General features: G+C 45.8%; 1 protein-coding gene across 1 annotated transcript in view; it reads right to left on the bottom strand.

The window, feature by feature from the left end:
* Window positions 1-22,882, bottom strand: part of LOC126518758 (nose resistant to fluoxetine protein 6-like) — a 173,445-nt gene that overhangs the window by 69,426 nt on the left and 81,137 nt on the right. The window contains exons 6-7 of the mRNA XM_050168533.2: window positions 14,142-14,221; window positions 1,561-1,683 (exon numbers count right to left, since the gene is read on the bottom strand). Coding sequence (XP_050024490.1) covers window positions 1,561-1,683; window positions 14,142-14,221 — 203 coding nt within the window. The remainder of the gene's footprint in view (window positions 1-1,560; window positions 1,684-14,141; window positions 14,222-22,882) is intronic.

Raw genomic sequence — 22,882 nt, 5'->3', positions numbered from 1 at the left:
GCGGGCCCCTCTCGCCCTCTCTTAGGTTTCTCTCTCCTTCAGCATCGGAGGTGCGCGGGCGCTTTCGCCCGGACAGATTGACTTTCGGTGCTCATGGCTGTCGGACGTGCGGACCCCCTTGGTCCCGCGCCCCTCTGAGCAAGGCGGCCCCCTTTGGTGTGGCGAACCTGCTCGGAAGAGCCAGCGTGGCGGAGCAGACTTCCCGGGAGTTTTCACCCGTAGTCTGCGACTGCCACCCCAGTGCCGTATTCCTGTATTGTACTCGCATTTTGTACATAGCAGGAAATAAACCCCCATTCGTTGGTGCCACGGCTGGAGTCGTCTCTACGCCTTGCCGGTGAGTCAGCGAACCCGCCGCGGCGCCCCTTTGCGTGCGCTGCGGAGTGGGGACGAGCTACGTGTGTCCTTAGACCTTAGCTAGCCGGGTCCGGGCACGTTAGCCCGAAGCCCCACACTGCCTATCGCAGAACCTTTTTATCAATAATTGCGGCTGTTTCCTATAAAAATGCCGTCTCCCTCTTCTCACTGCTCTCCATATGTAAAACTCGTTGGCATCTGCCCACCGCAGAAACCACCGACTGACACATACGCCTATTTCCTTTGCGCACAGAGTTTCTTCCCCTTCCTTTCTTTCTCTTAATGTTCCACTTGTTCGCATCAGTTTAAAGCAGAAATTTTCGATCCACATTTATGCCTATTTCCTCTGAACAATCAGTGTCCCTCCCCCTACTGATCTTCAAACATCCAATTTGTTGACACCTTCCCAGCGCAGAACCTTCTGATTAACACATACGCCTACTTGTTCAGCACAAGCAATTTGTCACTCCCTACTGGTCTCCTAACGCTCAATTTCAGATCTACACACTGTATCAGCTTTTGATAGATACTTACGCCTATTTCCTCTCTAAATATAGTCTTTCTTTATCTCTGTTCACGTCTCCGAGCATTCAACTTTTTTGCACCTACCCCCACAGGAACTTCAGATAGTCGCTTACACCTATCATCTCCCCACAGGCAGTCTCTTTCTCTCTCTACTGGTCACCAAACATTAAACTTGTTCCATTCTACCCGCTGCAGTACCTTCTAAACAATAATTAAGCCTATTTCCTATTGACAGTCAGTCTCTCTGTCTCTCTACTGGTCACCAAACATTGTACTTCTTCGCACGTGCCCATCGCAAAGCCTCCTGTTCTACAGGAGGCTTTGGGACAAGGTTCGCAAAGGGACATTGAGAGCGATCTGCGATGCAGACTGTCCATGCGTCAAGGTGCACCGAGGGCCGATAGCTTCGTTTGCGCTATAGCACCCATGCGCTTGCGCGTCACTCAAGCTCACTAAGTGAAACGTCACTGTAACTTTTTTTATCGCGCGCCTTGAACTAAGTAACTTGCAGAAACGTTTTTGAATCTGCTTACTATCGCACTCAAGCCTAAGTATTCCAGCGCCATTGTGACTATATATAAACACGACATAGTGGCGTTCGCAATAAAGATATCAGAATTTTCGCCAAGCGCATAACTGCTCCAATGTGGGATACAATTTGATGAAACTGAAACTTACTTTACATCTCTGGCGAACAGAAACATGGTCGGTGGGTACTCGCTGAGGTATGTCTGCACTCCTACCGTGACCATCGATGCAACGACACAGGCGAGCATTATTATGATGCTCAGCCGCCGCTTCCTGGAAAAGAGACGAAAGGGAAATAAAAAAAAAATGTGCATTCGGTCGAAAAGGTCGAACTCCCATCATCTTACTTTTTTGTACATTGCACATAGTGCATTTAGGTATTATTTCACGTGAGCTCGAAATGAGTAGCCCTGAAGTGCCGTGAAAGCTGGCGAAGTGTGCTAAACTGGAACACGTAAACGTGAACGACGCACTGGCTCCGAGGGCTGCACTGTGTAGTCAGAACACAGGCCGTGATAAGCATTGTAATTAGCATAAAGAATGCCCGAAAAAGTGACTAGGCAGCAAAAGCAAAACTTTAGACGCAAGCTCGCAGGAATGCAAATAATAAGAGGTCAGGCTGGCACAAACCGCCATCGCGCGTAAGGAAAGTGACAAAGTTGATACAGAAGACATGGCTGAGTCAGCCATACGCAAAACGAAAACAAGGTAAAAGCGGGAGCCAATGTTTAGACAAGTGGACTGGTCTTTTTCAAGGCGACATGTGATTTCCTTGGAACAGTATACATAGATAGGGTTCTTCTAAAGGGGAGAGGGAGTAAGGCGGGTGGGTGCGGCAACGACCAAAGGTGTGTTAGCGGCGAGAGTGTAGAATTGTGAATAAAGGGTGCTGTGCACAAGGCTGGTGACCCGGCAGGGTGTCAGCTGGCGTGTCAACGGCCGGGTGCACAGCGCCTCTCTATTATCTGCTTCGCTGAAGGTTGTGGGCAATCGTGTCTCTGAAAGATATAAGAAAAAAAGCGCGAGAAAACGGGGCTTGTGAAGAAAAAATAAAAAAAAAATACTGAAATCGAATAAATTTATAAATAAAACAAAAAAGGAAAGAAAGGGAGAAAAGAAAAACACTAAGCAACCAAACTATGTGTTGTTGCCTATAGCTAGAAATTTACCATAGCGAATCGATTATAAAGCTCCCTTTGAAACGTTTATGCCTATTGGTTGCAATGTCTTGAACTTATGGATAAGTTATGATTCTCTGTATTTTCTTTCTCGTTCAGAACAGAAATTTCACGGCAAGATGTGATTATAAATGTTACAGTCAAATTTCCGCCAGTCTTTTTTTTTGCAACTCTTGCAACCGGTTTGCAAGAGTGTTGTACCCCCGCGAGAACAGCCAACACCACCTAGATGGCAAAAGGCTTTTTCACTCCGATCCTTGACGTCATGCTAGTGGACCAACTGCCAGATAATCTAATGGGGATGCTCCCGAGCAGGCAACAGTGAGTTTGACGCCACCGCTTTTGTCACACCAGCCTTGACAATGAAAATTCTGGGCCAGTAGCATGACACAGTGAACCGGCCTTGTGCTACCTCGGACGAAAAGTCGTCTGCCTCCCCGCACGGGAAGAGGAGAAAGAGCCGTCTGCTCTGCTCGCTTCCATAGCTCGCGTAGGAGCGCCGGAAAATATGAACTTTCACCATTCCCACAACCACCAGGAAATATCCCTGATTATCATGCGGCGTGGGTGGCGCTAGGAACATGGACAGCTACGATAGTATTGAATGAAGCGAAACGTTAGTAGAGTGACGACAAGAACTGAAACACGCCCACGAATGCTTTAGAGGATCGCGTACAGTAACATGGCTGCACCATTGATTGCAAACATCTTGGCGACACACGGAAATGTCACATCATGGCTTCATCTAGAATCGCAGATCATTTAAACGACTGACGACACCCTTAACAATATGGATGACAATCTTCACCCCTTCTATGCGAAGTCACCTATTAGCGAGTACGTAAACTGTATTAGAGGTTACCATTTTCTTTTTCTGCTTTGTGATTGTGTACAATCACGGAAACATCAAATTTGTCGCTTCGGTTATTGAAGAGATTTGTAAGTGTACTAAGACTTTACTTGTCAAGAAGGTTCTCTGTCAAAGCCTGGACTACGCTAACAGGATCCGTAACATAAGCTTGAAAAGTGAGAAAAAAAGTGAAAGGTTAGACGGGTGAAAAACTAAGGAGCAACAGGCAAATTAACTATGTACGCAATCAAAGAAGCTAATGGCAATGATTTGGAAGATCCGCCGTTTATAGTAGAAACATTGGGGAGGGTCCAACTGAACAACGCAAGAATAAAGGGAACAGGGGTAGGCAACGGCATATAAAAGAAGTTGAAATGGAAACGTTCAAGGACAGTTTCTGGTTTGTGGGAACATTATCGGGAGACAAGGTTTCGTCAACTTCCTTCTCTTTGTGTGGCCTGTTTCTCGCCTCGCGCAAGAAGTATCAGTCCTTAATTAAGCGAATGTGATTATTGGAGTAGCATCCTTTCGGACAAGCAAACATTGCAGGCAACTAAACAATGAATGCATGTTTTTTTGCTTGAAGCCTGATGGAGTTCAGTGATCCGACCGGAATTTTCGGTAATATCAGTCGTCTACACTGCCAATATAGAATAAATACACTGCAGCAATTTTGCTGATGTGCTAACAAACAAGAGAGAAAGTACAAGCCTAACTACTTGCCAGAAATTCATTCTTTTGTATTTCTGACATCGAAAAGGGGAACAGTGTGGATAAACAAGAACACCCAAGTTATACGTCAACGAGCAACAGCAGCCAGTGAAGGCAGCGTTAAAGGGCAAACAGAAAAAGTGCTAACAACGTGACATTGTAGTGGATTATTCGTGTCATCGTAAACAATTATGTCGAAGAAACAGAATATTCCTTGCAAATCCGGAATACATAAATGTTGGAATAAGAAAGTAGGTGAAGCAATCAAATATCAGTGCAAAGCATTCGGAGAAAACAGACACCCAAAAGAGGCAGGGCTATCGGAGTAGGTAATAGACAAAAGAGAGGATTTATTTCAATAGAAGGAATGGCATGTGCACATCTTCGTGCGCGAGACATTGAAACGCAGAAGCATTCACTGGGATTCAGCGACTTTTGAGAAAACGAAAACCACGTCAAAATTATTCTGAAACAGTGTGAAATCTCTCGGCAGAAAAAAACAAAACGAAATGGGATAGCCCGCAATCAGGGTGAACACGCACACAAATTTCAGGCCTAAATCGTGCTCAAATATATTTGAGGAAATGAAGTGCAGTCATTTGTGAGCACTGAAATAACCATCTTAGAAAGTCAGAGAAGAGAGACTGCCGTAAAAAAGGAACTGGTCTTTTATAATCGCGACCCGCCAAATTCCACGGCAGCAGTAGTAAGAGAATCAGTGAGCCTAACTAATGAATGCAAGCCAAAAAGCAATTAAATGCTTTTAATGTCACTGAGAAAATGTACGGAACAAGCAAACCTTAGACACTTGTTAAGCGCATTGAGTGAAATTAATTTATGAAGGAAATAGGCACAATTATAAAAATAGGAAAATCACACGCACTGTGGGAATCGATGTAAGCGAAGCTTCCCGTGCTGGATGCTTTGATTGACGATAATTAGCGGTGATGTTGACGGCTAGAGCTTCATTTCTTCAACGTTTAGGCTAACATGAGAGTGGTGAGTTGATGTTAAACGCTACCTTGCGTGCATCACTGCTGTTTGTCTGCGTAGTACACAGAACACACAGGGAGAGTTGTTTGGTTAAGGCATTGTTGTGCGCCATATTTTGTAACCTCTCAGAGGGTTGAGCGTTGTCATTTCCTCACATGGCACATCGCATTGTTGCAGAAGTATTAAACTTGAATTGTATTATGGGGCTATACGTGTCAAAACCACACTCGGATTATGAGGCAATGAGGCAAACCGTAGCGGTGGACTCCTGATTATTTTTGACACGGGTGATGTTCTTTAACGTGCCCCAAAGTCTAAGTTCTTGTGCGTTTGGTATTTGGCCCCGGTGGAAATACGGCTACCGCGGTTGGGATCAAATCCGCGACATCTAGCAATACCATAGCCGCAATGCTAACGCGGCGGCTACCGAAGTGTTGATTTTACGGTCGACCGCTTCCGTAGGGTCTCCTGAACCCTGCGGTGCGCTTTAATTAATGTGGCTCTGCTTCTGTGCGCCCTGCGTAAATTGACCGCTTGACATTTGCATGGCGTCAAATTTCTGAAATAGCAGCAACGCACTGTACTGCACCTTGAACTTAAGCTTAGCCTGTTTTCTCGCAACCGCTGTCATATAGTAGTGGGGTTTCCTTGCCTTCTCACTGCCTTTTCTGCCTCTTCTCCTGCCTCTCCTTCTCCTCTCTACAGTTCTATGTATGTACCTTCTGGCCTCGCACGTTAGTAGAGAGGGAAGCGCTGCAGTTTCTGCAATCAGGGGAGTCATGGATAATTACAGCTGTCAAGCGGCTAAAGTGGCGACGGCCAGGGAGCTCCAGAGGGCATTGTGAACATTCGACGCGGCGGAGTGAAAACGAGTTTCTCCCGCTGCCTTTCCTCTCTTACTCGCGCCTGTCATCTATATACATGCTCTGAACCACCCCCGAAGCGGTGTGCGCGACAACAGCCCACAGCAGCAGCAGCAGTGGGAAAGTCGATGGAAGAGGCAAAGAAAGCTTCGCTCTAAAAAGTTAGAGGGGCGTTTCCCTTCATGAGCGGGGGTGACGCGCAAGCGTGCGGGTGCTATAGCGCACACAAAGCTATCGACCCTCGGTGGGCCTAGACGCTGTCCTCATCCCAGCCTCCTGTGTGTTACAGATGCGGTGCCACTGGGCACATTGCTCGTTTCTGTTGCCAAATACCAAGGTGGTGTGAACCACCATCGATGTAATCTTGGCCCGAGAGTTCGGTCATCCGTGGTCTCAGGGATCATTGGCGACGCCCTTTCCCAATACCGTTTCCCGCCGCAATCAGCGCAGCGATTCTGTTTTTTCCGACTGTAGCTCGACTGCACCATCTTCACGCCAGCGTCAGTTTCCCTCACTGCGGTGACGTTCATTTTCATCACTACCGCCGGGAAACAAGCCGGTGCGAGCAATGGAGGTGAGGTCACCGGAAACGATACGACACAGATGCCTCTGCCGCTTACTACGCTGTGAAGAAAAGTGAAGTGTTAATTCATGGTGTGTATGCGCTGGGCTTGGTGCACACTGGGAGCCATAATATGCCATATGAAGCTTTCTTTCAAGAACCGCCTCCGCCGTAAAGTGATGTTTTCTTTGCATGGTCACTAGATTTCTTCGTGTGCGGCGACATGTTTCGTCCTCTTGTTTTTGTGCTGCTAGAGCTTTACATGCTCATAAGTGTTTCTTAACTGAATTTCTGGTTCTTGAACGGTGCACGCAAGATGTTATCCTGGGAAATGACGTTTTGGAAACATGCAGGTCATCTGCTGTCTCTGGTACCAGTGAGCTCTCTGTGAGCAGCATCTTTGGCCTAGGAATTGTTGGTGAAAGAACGCGTTAACAAAATATATTTTCTGTTGGTGATGTAGTCACGCTGCCTCTGTGGTCACTAGCGTATGTTACTGACATCGCTTCTGTTGATACCAGTGGTTCATTTGAGGCCGTGGTTCAAACACTCACAAATTTCTGTGCTAAGAAGGACATATTGGTGCCTAGTAGCATTGTGTCTGTGACCAATGGAGCCACGTCGTTGTGGGCACTAAACTGTTCTGCCTTGCCTGTACGACTTCCTAAACAAATGAAGCTCGCTGTCTTCGAAGACGAGACGTACAGTTCCGTCACGGTCTTCTGCGACGACACGACTTTCTCAAATAAACAACCTAACTCCCCTCTTGAACAAAAATTCACAGTATGGTCACCAAGTCTCTGTCTTCACGCCTTGGTACAAATGCTATCTCGCTATCATTCCGCGCTTGACTTTTTCAAACGGAAAAACCGTACCACTCTATCACCTTCGCGCGCTCGCCATCGCATTTACACCGGTTCCGCTCACCCTATCCGACTGAAGCCTTACCGAGTATTTTCATCGGAAAGGAAGATTATTGAGGAATAAGTGCAAACGATGTTAAAGAGGTCACCAAGAAAAGTACTTGAGCCCGTGGGCAGCGGCACTTGTCCTGGGGAAGAACAAAGATGACTCATCGATATTTTGCAGTGATAACAGGTGGCTAACCACGATCACAAAGAAATCTGTGTAACCGCTCCATGGAATCGATGGCGTTATAGACTGCCTGCATTCTGCTGCCTATTTTTATTCGCTCGATTTACCATCAGGTTATTGGCAGATGCCTATGGACACAATCGACAAACAGAAGATCGTATTTGTGACACCGGATGGTTTGTTTTAATTTAACGCGCCTGCCACCTTTGAGAGATTCAGGAGCAGAATACTTCACGGACTAAAGTGGAACATATGCCTGCGTTACCTGGATGATGTCATTTTCAGCCGTAGGCTTCAATAGCATAACACTCACCTTACCCTAGTTTTTGAATGCGTGCATATAGCTGGCTTGATTAGATACTCCGGAAAGTGCCGGTTTGGTTAGCGCCAGACATCGGTTCTTGGCCATCTTGATGCAGTGCGACCTGACCCGCGGAAGACTGAGGCAGTGAGTCCCTTCAAGCCGTAACAACCTGCACGAGAGCTCCGCTGTTTTATTGGATTGTAATCGTATTTTCGCCGCTTTGTTCCGAGACTCGCTGACATTGTACATTCACTGACACGTCTGTTACAAAAAGATGTACCCTTCAGTTGGACACCAGAATGTGAGTCGTCGTTCTGTCAACTCAAGTTCCCACTTACGAAGGACTCTATCTTGCATCACTTCGGCCCTCCTTCCTCTACCGAAATCCATACTGACGTCAGAGGCATAGGCTTCGGAGCAGTGCTCGTACAATGATACAATGGCGCAGAACCCGTTGTTGCTGATGCCACTCGTTGTCTCGGCATTTTCTGAGCGAAATTACTCTGTCAGTTCTAGGCCATGGCCCAACTCGCGCGATCGTAAGTGACCGTGGTCGGCTGTTTATCCCACCCCGGGAAGGCAAATGCTAGTTTCAGTTTCAAGGAACATATGCGCTCATAACGGTTGCCGGATATCCTAACTTATTCTGTATTTCTCTTTTTGCCAATTTTGAATCGGGCGAAGCGCGAGAAGTGGTTGTCTTCGAGCGTCCGTCCTGCTTACCTCCGCTCACCCTTGCCACTCGCTCAGCGTTATCAAAAGCTGGATCGCGCTTGTTCATCTGCTTCTGTTGTCGTCCCAAGTATGAAGATGGGAAAGACAAGACAGAGAAGCTCGATCAGGCGTGCAACGAACAGAATACGCAGGAAAACAGGTCAACCAAGCGTTAGACGAAGATGGCGAAATTAGGGCATCACATGTGTTGCGCTGCTCTGTGCGGTTCTAACAGCGGGAATTCCAGTTCTGCGAAGTTTTCAGGTTTCGCAATGACAGCAGATAAGCACAAGTATTTCACTTTATTTTCTGAGCAGGTATTCATTTTGCATGATTAAACCAGTTCTGTGCAAGCCTGAGCGGATTGACATAGGAGCAGTATCGCTCAACCCATTTGTCATGACGGCAGCCCATTTGCATGCTGTCGGTGAAATATTTGCAACGGATGGCATAAGTGCGTGTTTGTTGGGCTATACATTTTGTGCACTCTTTACTTTGTCGGCACATACACGTACAGCCAGGGCTAAAGTAAAGAAAGCAAGACACAGCCGTGATGTCTTATCAAATTTCAAGAGCAATGCCGGCAAAAGGATGCACGCACGTAATTTCTTGTTGCGTTTTGATGCACCATTACTAAGATATCTTACTGAACAAGATTGAAGCTCTCGCTTTTATCTGCATTTAGGTGCGTATACGGTACCATAAGCTCCGTTACGTTGCTTTAGGCACAGCTTCGGTGTGTGCAAGTTTTTGAGCACCTGTATTATAGACGAGGCGCAATGTTATTTGCTTTGCAGGCAAAATATATTTAATAATACCTATAATACAAGTATAGGTTATTTTATGCAAGTTAATTAAGTGCGAACTGGTAATTCTCTTGCGATAAAGAGTGCTATTAAGTGTTTTTTTTTTGTGAATTGTCGGTTCCTTGCGTTGATGTTGTGTCAAAGCAGTGTCCTAATACTCACCCTGCTTTTCTGTATTTATGAATATGACTCAAAATATGACAACAGGCCGATTATATGCGCTTGTAAGCGCTATAAAAATACGTCCCCTGATTGGGCATGTAGTTCTAATAATGAGAGCTATTATAGGCTACTTCCTGTTCATGCAGATGCATGTAGCCATTTTAAAATTCATTGGGTCCTTACTTATATTGTCAATGAAATGCATCTTTTGTACTCTGCCTTCTTTCTGTAAGCCACAAAATGTGTCGCCGTCATAACATAGGTGATGAACCAACTAGCCCTCATCAAGATCTTATTAGTGATAGCCAAGTTCCGTGTGATCAGCTCGCGATGGTGAATTTTCGCATTGGTTTGAATCTTCTGGAATTCTGCCTTCGCTTCTTATCTACAAATTTCAGGTGTGAATGAAAATTGTTTCGGCAGATTGACGCTTTTGCCACGCGTGGAGGTCAGTCTTTTTCCAGCACGGAATGTGTGAATAAAAACAAAAATGTTAAACTTGTCCTTGTGTTGAGTTTTGGTTCACTGAGAATCGGCCTGCTTTAATTGATCCCCTTCACAGCACGCGAACCAAATTAATGAGTAATGGTGCCAGGAACTTTTTTCTTTATACAACCCCCTACTATATCTGCTGACTAGTTGAACTGTAGCAATAAACTTAAACACAAGTTAGGAAGTTCAAAGAGACTACTTTCCCGAAATGACGAAATGTATATATTACCTGCTAATATTGGTAGTTAATGACGATTTGCTATATAAATATTTTTCATTCTAATTACTTGACACTTGTGTGTACGAGCGCTGTCCCATTGCTTTAAAAATGAATAGAAGCTTCCAATGTAAACGCAGTAGAAAACACGCGCTCAGTAAACGCCGCACACTTCAGCGGGTTCTGCTCCGCCAGTTGGCCAATGTCGCCGCGTGGCCCGCTGATCTGCAAGAGAGCACGAACACAGCCCGCTTGCAGGCGAATCGGGAAAGGAGGGCTTCGCAGCCAGCCTCCTCCTCGCGGCGGCGCTCTACCCTCAGACCTCATCAGTGACGTCATGGAGGCATTGTTTTGTTCCAGAATTATTTCCAGTTGGATATCGGGCCAGCGGTGGAAGCGGCTCTGCCGCCGCGTATCTGCATGGGACCGAGTGTCCTAAGAGAGGCATAGGAAGTTTCCGCCCCCTGGTTTATCTACGGCACTGTAGAAGAGTTTCCCCGTTCGTGCGGTGCACATTCCCGATGCTCGACGCCGTATCGTCCACACACCAACGGTCTCTTTGAACGAACGAACCGAACGTCGCCGAACCTGTTGGCCACGTACGTGCCCTGTGTCCACAGGAACTGGGATGACGTATCGCCATTCATCACGTATGCGTATAACACTGCGAAGCGTGAAACAACAACACCACGCATCTATTGCGTGATAAGATCCCCAAACTGCCACAAGTGAAAAAATAGCAACAACTGGAACATCTTAGAGAAGTTAAAAAAAAAGCCTTATCCAATTTTTATGAAACTTTAATACAGATACCGACCATTGACTGTTAAATGTAGTACTGTAAAAACATCTCGAATTTTGCATGCAGTAAAATATTCAGGCTATTTAAGACCCATGTATGGTCGTCCCAAAGATGTGTCCTGTTCTAACAATAAATTAAACATCGTACTCATATTGAATTGTGAGCTCATTGTTTTTGTTGCAGTAAAAAAAAGCGACTCGGGTTGTGTCTTCCTTGCCTCTATTTAGCGATCAATGATCTTGAGTTTTCAGGGCTGCTGCATCCGTATTCCTACAAGGGTACGCTGAGGTAGCGAGCACGTGAGAGCGCGTAAAGTTTTTGAACTCTAGTCAAGCGAACATATTTCTGGCATTGATTTCTAATTACATGTCACATGTGCTATCTGCAATGCTCCCCGTGCACGTGAGCAATGGACCAGCCCAGTGGTAAAGTGCTATGACGCCGCTGCAGTAAATGAGCAAGCTGGATATGTTCGGTTGAGGACAGTCGGAAAATGTGTCCCGAATGTTTTTAATTTTACTTAAAATTTTATACTTTAAGATGAAGTACTAAGATAAAGGATATATTATACTTGAAAATCTTGAGGCCCTTTATATGAAATGCCTCACGACAATGCCAACATTAGACTAATCCATAAGAAGGGTGATGCTAAACGATTGAAGAATTATAGGTGCGTTAGCTTGCATTTAGCATAAGTTCAGCATTTTACAAAATATTTACCAAGATCATTTCCCAAGAAAATAAGGGCAGCACTGGACTTTAGTCAACCAAAGGAACAGGCTGGCTTCAGGAACTGATACTCTACAATGGATCACATCCATGTTATTAATCAGGTTATCGAGAAATCCGCAGCCTACAGTAAGCCTCTCTATCGGCTTTCATAGATTACGAAGAGGCATTTGATTCAGTAGAGATACTAGCAGTCATAGAGGCATTACGTAATCAAAGAGTAGAGATCACTTACGTAAATATCTTGGAAAATATCTACAGAGATTCCACAGCTACTTTAATTCTCCACAGTAAAAGTAGAAAATTACCTATAATGAAAGCGGTCAGGCAAGGAGACAGAATCTCTCCAAAGCTATTCACTGCATGCTTGGCAGAAATATTCAAGCTATTAAACTGGGAAGGCTTAGGAGTGAGGATCAACGGCGGATATCTCGACAGCCTTCGGTTTGCAGATGACATCGTTGTGTTCAGCAACTCTAGAGACGAGCTATATGAAATGATTGAGGACCTTAACTGAGAAAGTGTAAGCGTATGGTTGAAAACTAGTATGCAGATGGCAAAACTAATGTTGAATAGCCTGGCAAGAGAACAAGAACTTATGATTGCCATTCAGCCCTTAGAGTTTGTCCACGGGCACGTTTATCTAGGTGAATTACTCACAGGGGACCCTGATCATGAGAAGAAAATTTAGAGAAGAAAAAAAAAATGCATTGGAGTGCATGCCGCACGCATTATCCAACATGACTGGAAGCTCACCACTGTGGTTGAAAAGAAAAAGACACAATCACTACATTCTAGCGGTGCTAACTTATCGGGCAGCTATTTCGAAATTAAAAAAGAGGTGCCACAAGTTGAGAACCGCGCAAAGAGCGATGGAACGAAAAATGTTGAGCATAACGTTAAGACACAGGAAGAGGGCAGTGGTAGATCCGAGAGCAAAGAGCGATAACCGATATTCTATTTGACAAGAGAAAAAAATAGACCTAAACAGGCCATGTAATGCGGAGGACCGATAGCCGGTGGCCCATTAGTGTTACAGAATGGGTGCGAAGAGTAAGAGTGCAATCAAGGATGGCAGAAAATAGGTGGGGTGATGAAATTAGGAAATTTGCAGGCGGAAGTTGGAATCAGCTAACGCAAAAGAGGGGTAATTGGAAATCTCTGGAGGCAGCTTTCACCCTGCAGTGCACATAAACATAGGCCGATGATAATGATGATGATCATGATCATGATAAAGTAGTACACCTTCACGTACTAACTAAATTAACAAGCATGGTGTCGCACGCACATAGGCAAATATGAACAGAATTCACTCGATGACCGCGAACACTTCGTGTCAGAATGGTGGCGTATCGTACTATATCGTATGCGTATCGCTTCAACTAAAACTAAGCAGCGAGAAGACAGTGCACACATAGCCATCAGCCCTTGGCGCGTCTTGACTGTGTAGCCACCGCAGGTTACTTTAAAGATAGCGTCCACGTGGTCACGCTGAGCCGCCTATACGTAGCCGCGGCCGAAGAACGCCCCCTGCTGCCTTGCTTGCAATGGAAGACCACGTGCTTCCTCCCTGTCTTCCTTGAGCGCGCTGTGGAGCGCGCTGTGGAGGGACAGAATCGATCAAGCATCCATTCGTCGCGGAAAGACGAGGCAGAATTATAGTCATCGCGGGCACTGGGGTTCTTATCCTATAGTCCATCTCAGAAGCCAATTGCAGGGCTGCTGAAGGTACGAGGTTTGTTCTTTGCGCAGGGCAATATAGTTCCGGGCGTAACTACCTGATTAATGGCAGGACTGGTCTTGCATTTGCTTGATACATGATACGTTAAAGAGATACGTGACATGTGGTACCTTTGCGAAGGCGCCTCGTATACCGCCAATTCAGCAGCCGACGACGGGGCGCAGGTGAACACATCTCGAGGGGCATGCCGCTCTCTTATTGGCTAAGGAGTCCTTGAGGTTGCAGAGTGCTGTAAACGACTCGTGACATGGAGTACAGATATCGAGCTTTAGGTCAAGTGCGCCGACTGACGCACGGGCAACGCCTCTCTACTGTAGCACTGCAGTGTCAGCGTCAGCCCGCTAGTTTCAGATTCGGCACTAAAAAAAGTCACTGGGGGCCATATTGGGACTGTAGGGTGGGTATGCGATAAAACACAGAGCGCAAAGGAAGGAGAAAAGATGAACATGCAAAGTGCAGTCCTTTTTTTATCAATATGAAAATCGTAAAAACAGAGACATTCGAATACTTACTTTATGGATAGGAGGGACAAGGCCACAGCCGCAGCGTAAATTTGAAGATCAGCGCTGATGTACCAGAAGTGTATAATGCACTGGAACACAAAAACGAAAACAGATATATACGTGTGTGTTACATAATGCGCAATGCCTGTATTACAATATTTCAAAATGGGTAAGAATAGCAGACGTGCGAAAAGTTGCGTACATATGTACCTGTATGATTTCCCCATGTTGCAGATATTCACTGCTGGTCCGGCCATACTATGTGTTTATTGCCAGCATGAAGTGTGCAGTTTTGTATAAACCTGAACCGTGGTCAAATATGAGTGGGACAGAAGAACAGGTTGCCTAATTTGCACTTGAAGGAGCAGTTTGTTCCTCTCACTGGCGATGCAGTTTGAGCCCACATGCACTCTCACTCGATTCGTGACCAGATGACGAGAAAAACTAAACAAGCACATAAGGAAAGCGCTACATGGTGGGTAAGTCAGGCTTCTGTAGCCCTTCATGAGAGCGAGCTCTCTTTCCTTCCTATAGTTTGGCGGAGGATGACATTCTTCATCTCTTGGATCAGTTCTTTTTAGCTGTCTTGACGGATAGGCGTGTTCCATTTTTCGGATACGTATGTTTCAAAGGTAAGCGTATGCGCATTTTTTTCGAATATTTTAACTGCCAGTTATTGGCGCTTGTGTTGTGTTTATTAGCCGCTAAATTTTCTACAAGAATAATTATTAAGGGAGAGGTAAGCTATAAGGCCTCTCTTACACACTGCATTGTGGTACACCAGATATTACAAGAATGGTATACTAGTCTTGGTTGCTTGTATTATATCTGAGGGTAGTTTGCGTCTGGTCATGTAAGCTGAAATCCAGAAAAAAGGAAAGTTCCTGTGATTCTCAGTCTTCAGATCAGTTGATCCTGAGGCACTTGTTCAAACAATTTATACAAATATAAAAAAAGAAAGCTTAAACCTTACCCTACCTATCTAGGGATAACGCAAGAGAATGAATTGTGAGATATTTCGTTTCGCTGCAGAAGCCGTTTCAAGCTCTTCCTTGAAGCTTTGCTAGGATAGCGTTGTCTTCTAAACATTCGTTTATGCTAATAAGAAGATCTTGTTCGATTAGTTTACGACACGATGACGATGAAAAGAAATGTGTGGCTGTTTTCTAGTGCTCGGTGGTCTCCTTTTTTATACATATGCTCGGTTCTGCGGTCTGTCCGTCATCTGGCGATTTGTCAAACAAGAAAGGAGCACAAAAATATTAACTAGAAATGTAGCCACATATACGCCCTCACGACTGATCGAAACGCTTGAAATGCCGTATAGGGCTTTAGGCTTCAAGTCCAGTAACATATATCTATACCATACTAGAACAAGAACAAAACTCTGGGGTTAAATATTAGCTTAGAAGAAGGGGTGAACACGCTATAAAACTAAGTAATAAAATGCTAGTTAACGTCACTGTGTCCTGGACCAATGGCTCCGCAAAGAACGTTTGCGATACCCATTTCTTTTCTCCGATAATGGTCCAAAGATTACTGGGGTCGCGTTAACTAAATTTTCACAGAAACATGTCCAGAAATTTTGGAGATTGGCCCTTCAGCCATGTTTTGAGGAACAATGCACAAGCGTAACTCAATGTGCAGATTTTAAAAATGAATATTTCAGAAGGCCGCCCAAATTTCAACAACCTGCTGGTAGCAACATTGAGTGTACGCCCTTTTAACAGCATGCCTATTTAGGACACTTAGTCGTAGAGTCCTTGGTGCGTTATAGCAGTGCCTTTGTCAGGATTAAAAATCTGCTATAATGCCGCAGCAAAGTTACGAAAAACTACCGTAAATTGCAGCATTCGATAGTCGTTGTCTCGGAAGCGCGGCGTCACTTCCTTTGTAGAGCAACCTTCTAATCTGCACCACCAGTGTGTCTCGAAACGGCTAGCTGGCCTACGCTTCCGAAGCGTCGAAGGCTGACCCAAGCCGTCATCCGAGCTTTTATGAGTAGAGCTGCTTCCTTGTCGACGAGTGCGAGGTTGGAGCAACGGAAGAGGGGTAAGAGAAGCAAACAGGTAAAGACAAACTCATACCTACAGGACTTGCAACCACAGCACGTGTTACGTCGTAGCACGCAGGTACATTGTTCTCGGGGCACTTCTACAAGAGGACCATGACACGAAGAGCACGCTAAACCATTCTGGCAAAGCACAGAGGGATTACATTAAAAACATTTCGTCTTCCCTAGATAGCCTCCCAGAAAAGCATGTAAAGTCGCATTCAACCAGTCCGGTGCATTGGCATGGCGGGAAGCGCAGCCTTGGGCGAGGACAACGCGAAACACACGCGCGGCCCCCGAGCCGATCCGGGAAAGGGAGAAGCAAGCACACCAGACTCATTTTCTTGGTGCGGAGATGGGTCAATGACCCAAGCTTACCAGCAAGTAAACCCACTTCTTGTGCTGGCATCTTGCGCTGAAATTCTGGGAAACCTGTCGTTTTGCTGCCACGATGAGCTGCACCAGTTCGTTCACACTGAAAGACGCACAAGCCTCGAAAGACGAGATGCACCATGGTGACTCGCTTTCCCGTACAAATGATAAAGTCGTTCACAGACCATTGACCACAGTGTTTGGTGTTCAGCTACTATGCCAAACGTAACAATATACGCATGTTATTAGAAGGGCGTACCAACTAGAGGTTGCTCAGACGTTGAAATTCGGGCTGTGTTTTGCAATATACTTTGTTTAAATGCTGCCGACGGAGCGGCCCATTGAGTTACACTGCTGTAGTTAGATGAATTTCCACAGATGGCCAGAGGGCAATGTCCAAAATTCCGGCGTATGTATGTTGAAGCAGTACTCTTTCGACAACAGTCTAATAATGGGTGAGGTGACATTGCTCAATACCTATCAGACTAGCAGGAGTACACTGCTTGTTAAATTTTACAACTTCACGTTTGATATGAATAATGTCGCGAGTCATGTAAGGTTCCCTTTTTAATTTTTCAATTTGGTCTGTGCAAACTTAAACAGAAATTGCACATAATTTAACTTGAATCCAAAGTTCTCAAATATGCACGCGCACTCCCTAAATCGGAAAGGCACATTTCCAGATGCTCACTTAGCCAGAAGCTACACAGAACATGAAAGTTGTGTCGCTGCAATTAAGAAAAAAACTGTTTTACAAATTAGACTGGCATAATAAAGAAACGCTATTACGAATCGATATAGAGTGTCATAGGTTTAAGACGCGATATTGTAATATACGAAAGAGAACAAAATACACCTGTAATCAAATTTGACTGCACAAAAGATGTACAAAGGGGCTATCGTAACACTCTAATGTTGCCGCGACAAACACGGATGCATCTTCTTTGTTACATTTTCCTAGAAAAGTCAATTAATTGAAATGCCATGCACAATATATCTCCTAACGACAGACACTTGGAAGGGCTTTTTATATGAAGCAAAAGTTCATTCCAACGTTTGGCCCCCAGGAACTGTATAAGGCGTTCTCCATATACATTCTTTGCTAGGGGTAAGTTAAAATTTCTAGATATAAAACTTATGGTGATGCAATCTGAGGAGCGCAATATTGACACATGAAATGGATGGTTGTAATTTAAAATAGAGTCTACGACAGAAACTATTTTTAATCGTCGTAAGAAGCATATGTTAGTACCTTTAAATTATCAAAGAAGGGCATACTAGGATGGTCATGCCTAGATTTTGTGGTTATTCTGAACGCTCGTTTCTGCAGTGTTATTATGGGATCGAGATATGACTTGCACGTCCCACTCCACGTTTCAACGCAGTAGCACAAAATATTGTGTATGAATGCAAAATACAAGGTGCACATTACTTCGACATCAAAGTAATCTTGAGCTTGTCAAGTAATGAAACAACCACATGCCAGTTTCTCACATACATAATTATTGTGATCGCGATAATGTAAGTACCAGTCCAACGACACTCCTAGATACCTGAAGACCGGTGTGCACTCGTGAAGAGAAATTTGTTTGAATAAAAAAGTCATGATTTAAATTTCGTCTGTGTGGATGGAAAATTGTGTACTGTCTTTTCTTTGTAGTTAATTTCTTAACTGAGCTCCGTTCTGATAAGCGTTTTAATTCTGAATTAGTTTTGTTTTCAACTTCACTGGGCTATCAGCCATTCTGCTACGATCGCACAACCTTCGCATGGGATCGTGCCCCACGTGCGGCAAGTTGCTTTTTCGTGCACTTTCCTTTCCATTAATTTATCGTTTCTTTATTTCATTTATTAAGCAGAAGTAATTTCCCCTATGTTGTCCTTGGTGTCCGTGTTTGTAGGCTTCTCATGACAGGACTAATAAAAATCGGGCCCCTAGGTTAACTCCTTTCTTCTCGTTTAATATACAGACGACGGTCCCAAAGTTAAAGACTGCAATGGGACCCTCGGTTAGTATTAACAATGGAGATGCGTATTAAAGATTAGCAAGCTAAGTGAAAGAAACAAAAACAATCCCGAAAAATACGACATAGAAAAATTGAATAAATGAAAACAAATTGTATGTATACAGGCCTCTAGTGCCTTAAAAACTGCCAATGCATACAAATGGCAAATGTAGTGTGATGAATGACGTAAACTTAGATACGTACATAAAAAGCTTAAGGTAATGACTAAATGCATGAAATGAGGAATATATAATGGTGCTGGATAAACCATCCCACAGTTTTATAGCAGTGAATATAATGTCATTTTTCCATAGTTAGGATGAACCATACAGTAGAAAATTGGAGTTACGTGCAAAAATGGAACTATTATTATTGATGACGTACATGGGGTCAATTAATTGATATGAAAGCTGTTTAGTAAGTAATTTATAAAACATAATTATTAGATGATAGTTGAACAAGTTACAACAAGGATGCTATTTTCCGGAAGTAATAGAGTAGCACTCGTGAAAAACCCTCTGATAGTGATAATGCGTATTGCTTGGTTTTGCAAGTGCTGAATAGACGAGATATGACAGGGATGTCTTTCCCCAGGGAACAATCCCGTCATTAAAGTGACTGTGAATGAAAGCAAAGTGTAATGCTAAGGTTTATTACTGCCTCCTTATGCTAAGGTACAGTGACCGGGAACGGCGAGGCAGCCCGAAGCACCGTCCAAAAAGACGCCAGCAATCAGCAGCGCGAGCCTAGCCGCACATTGGCGATGCGGCTGTACCGTGAGACGCGTATTCTTCTTCACAAGCTCCCCCCCGGACATTTCTGGCGACTTAAGAATCGTTAAGCAGTGGGTCATGGTAGGGCTTGAGACGCGAGACGTCCACAATGTCACGTCAGCGCAAATTGTCAGGTGGTGACAGTGGCTCAATGAGAAAATTCACCCGGGATGTTCGCTCCAAGACTCGGTAATGCCCTTTGAATTTCGGGACGAGTTTGGAGGAAAGCACCGGCGTTTGGAAAGAGACAGACAGCCACACAAGAAGGCCTGGAGCGTAGGTGGTGTCGGGAAGCGGGTCCATGCGGTTTTCTTTCTGGCGCTGCTGTTGCTGTGCCGTAAAGGTGCGCGCGAGCTGGCGGCATTCTTCAGCTTGTCGGGAGACGTCGGACACTTGGAGACGTCAGCACGGTATGGAAGTAGCGTGTCGATGGTATGCGTAGGCTCGTGGCCATACATGAGGAAGAAAGGTGAAAATCCCGTAGTGGCCTGGATCGTTGTGTTGTAGGCGAACGTGATGAATGGAAGGATGCGGTCCCAGTTAGCACGATAAAATGCCACGCACATCGAGAGCATATCACCAAGTGTGCCGCGAAATCGCTCTGTGAGCCCGTTAGTCTGGGGATGATATGCCGTGCCTGTTCGATGAATAATGTGACATTCCGAAAGCAAACCTTTGGCGACTTCGGAGAGGAAGGTGCGACCTCTATCCCTGAGGAGTTCTCGAGGTGCGCCGCGTCGAAGGACGAAAGAGGCGACATCCCGCGCTGTAGCACTTGGTAAAGCAGCAGTTTCGGCGTAGCGTGTCAAATGGTCAACAGCAACTACGATCCCCCGATTGCCGTCTGGTGTCGTAGGAAGCGGGCTGTATAGGTCGATGCCGACGCGATGGAAGGGTTTGGCAGGGCACGGGAGCGGCTGCAGGGCACCAGACGGGCGTAAAGGCGGCGATTTGCGGCATTGACAGTCAAGACAGCACTGAACAAGCTTTTGTACAATGGGGTACGTGCCGCACCAGTAGTAGCAGCGGCGAATTCGTTCGTACATCTTGAAAACTCCGGCGTGGCCGCACTGCGGATCGTTGTGGAAGGAGCCACATATTTGTAACCTTAAGCTGCAGGGAATCACCAGAAGCCACTTACGGCCTTCGGGAACGTAATTGCGTTGGTGGAGGAGCTGGTAACGAAAGGCGAAATGAACTGCTTGGCGTCTGAAAGTTCGGAATACAGGGATGGTCGATGGTCGCGATAAATAGTCGAAAAGAGAAGCGATCAGCGGGTCACAACGTTGTGCGGTGGCAAAGGAGTCCATGTCGAGAGATGGCACGGAGTGTCCGCAAGTTGTTCCGCAGGCCGAATCTGGAGGTAAAGGTGAACGGAACAGGGCGTCTGCGTCTGAGTGTGTGCGCCCGCTGAGGTATACGACGCGAATATTGTTCTCCTGGATGCGTAGGGCCCAACGTGCTAGGCGGCCAGTGGGGTCTTTCAAGTTGGCGAGCCAACAAAGTGCGTGGTGATCTGTGACGAAGTCGAATGGCGCCCGTATAGGTATGGTCGGAACTTACCAAGTGCCTATGCTAAAGCAAAGCGCTCTTTTTCTATCACACTGTAATTGGCCTCAGGCTTCGTCAACGTGCGACTCTCATAGGCGACTACGTATTCGGTGTAGCCGGGCTTTTGTTGGACGAGGACGACGCCGAGACCGGCCCCGCTGGCGTCTGTATGTACCTCAGTTGCAGCTGACGGGTCGAAATGGCGAAGAATAGGTGGGTAGGTGAGAAGACAATGCAGCGTAGCAAGCGCGGAGTCACATGCAGGGGACCAGGAGGAGAGGTCGGTGTCAACGCTTAGAAGCTGAGTCAATGGCGCCATGACCGTTGCGAAATTCCGAACAAAGCGCCGGAAATATGAACATAGGCCCACAAAGCTTGGAACTTCTTTGATGGTCTTAGGCTTCGGAAACTCGGCGACTGCTTGAAGTTTTGCAGGATCGGGTAGAACGCCGTGCTTGGACACAACGTGGCCTTGCATGGTGAGCTCTCGTGCGGCGAAGCGGCACTTCTTGAGGTTGAGTTGGAGGCCAGCGTTCGTTAGACAGGTCAAAACATGTCTGAGGCGGAGCAGGTGAATCGGAAAATCGGGCAAGAAAACAACGACGTCGTCGAAGTAACACAGACACATAGACCACTAGAGGCCTCTCAGCGTGTTGTCCACGAATCGATCAAACGTGGCAGGGCCGTTACAAAGCCTGAAAGGCATCACGTTAAATTCACTAAGCCATCAGGCGTAATGAAAGCTGTTTTTTGGTGATCGGCAGCGGCCATCACGACCTGCCTATACCCTGAACGCAAGTCGAGGGCGTCGTCGATGCGCGGCAAAGAATAGATGTCTTTGCACGTTACCTTATTGAACCGAAGGTAGGCGACGCAAAAGCGAATAGATCCGTCCTTCTTGCGAACGAGAATGACAGGAGATGCCCAGGGACTGTGCGAAGGTTGAATAATGTCACGGCGCAGCATATTTTTGACTTGGGCGGTAATCACACGATGCTCTTTGGCAGAGCCGTGGTACGGTCGTTAACGTAACGGCTGGTGCGAACCGGTGTCAATGTAGCGCTGCTCTTCCGACGTGTGGCCCAGTTGAGTCTGTGAAGGTCAGCGCATTGGGCAGGTGTGAGGATATCAGCGATGGAACTCGACAACGTATCTCTGGACGTCTCCTCAAGCGCCGAAATCGCAGATGGATGGCCGGAGTCGACATCAAGAAAGTCTCCGGGGGCGTCAATCAAACACGAAGAGTCTAGGTGTTCCACGAAGCCAAGGCATTCACCAGCGACTAGCGTAATAGGCACACAGAGGGGATTGTAGAAGTATGTATTGCTGCAGCTGCAGGTGATGTCACGCATTGCGAAGGGTAGTGGGAGAGATTTACGGCTCATGAAGACGTCGGACGGTGTGAAGAGGACCGTTGCTTCAGTCATGAAATCGCAGCATATGGGTGCAAGGGCGAAGGAGCCAGGCGGAATATATGTGTCCTCACGCACGGCAAGTTTAGAAGGGCGATCACGTTGGATGGATGGATGGAAGGTAGGAGCGTCCCCTTTGAAACGGGGTGATTGCAGTTGCCACCATGCTCAGTTTTTGTTTTTGCTTAACTGTGTTGTAAGTTATTAAAATTTGCCATTTTCATTAAATACGTCTTCTTACACTTTTAACCTTATGCCACCTCTCTGCTTCTGAACCAACAATCTTCCAATCGCTTTTTGCTAATTTCCACGGCATATTTATTTACATGACTATTGTTATCTCTAAACCCTAGGGCCTCAGGAAGCGTGACAATGCCTGAATCGACATCGGGATGGATACCATCACATTTTAGTATGAGGTGTTCTATTGTTTCTACAGATTTACCACACACAGTACATGTGTCTTCTTTTTATAGCTGCGCGTTCTAAGACATCCTGACCTATAGCTTCAAAGAGTAGGGCACTGCCTCTTGAGTTGTCATAAAACGCTTCCTTCCTGATCTGCTGTTTCCAGTATCGATAT

This window comes from Dermacentor andersoni, chromosome 1 (genome assembly GCF_023375885.2).
Source record: "Dermacentor andersoni chromosome 1, qqDerAnde1_hic_scaffold, whole genome shotgun sequence".
Lineage (NCBI taxonomy): Eukaryota > Metazoa > Arthropoda > Arachnida > Ixodida > Ixodidae > Dermacentor > Dermacentor andersoni.
This window is presented reverse-complemented; position numbering and strand designations above follow the sequence as displayed.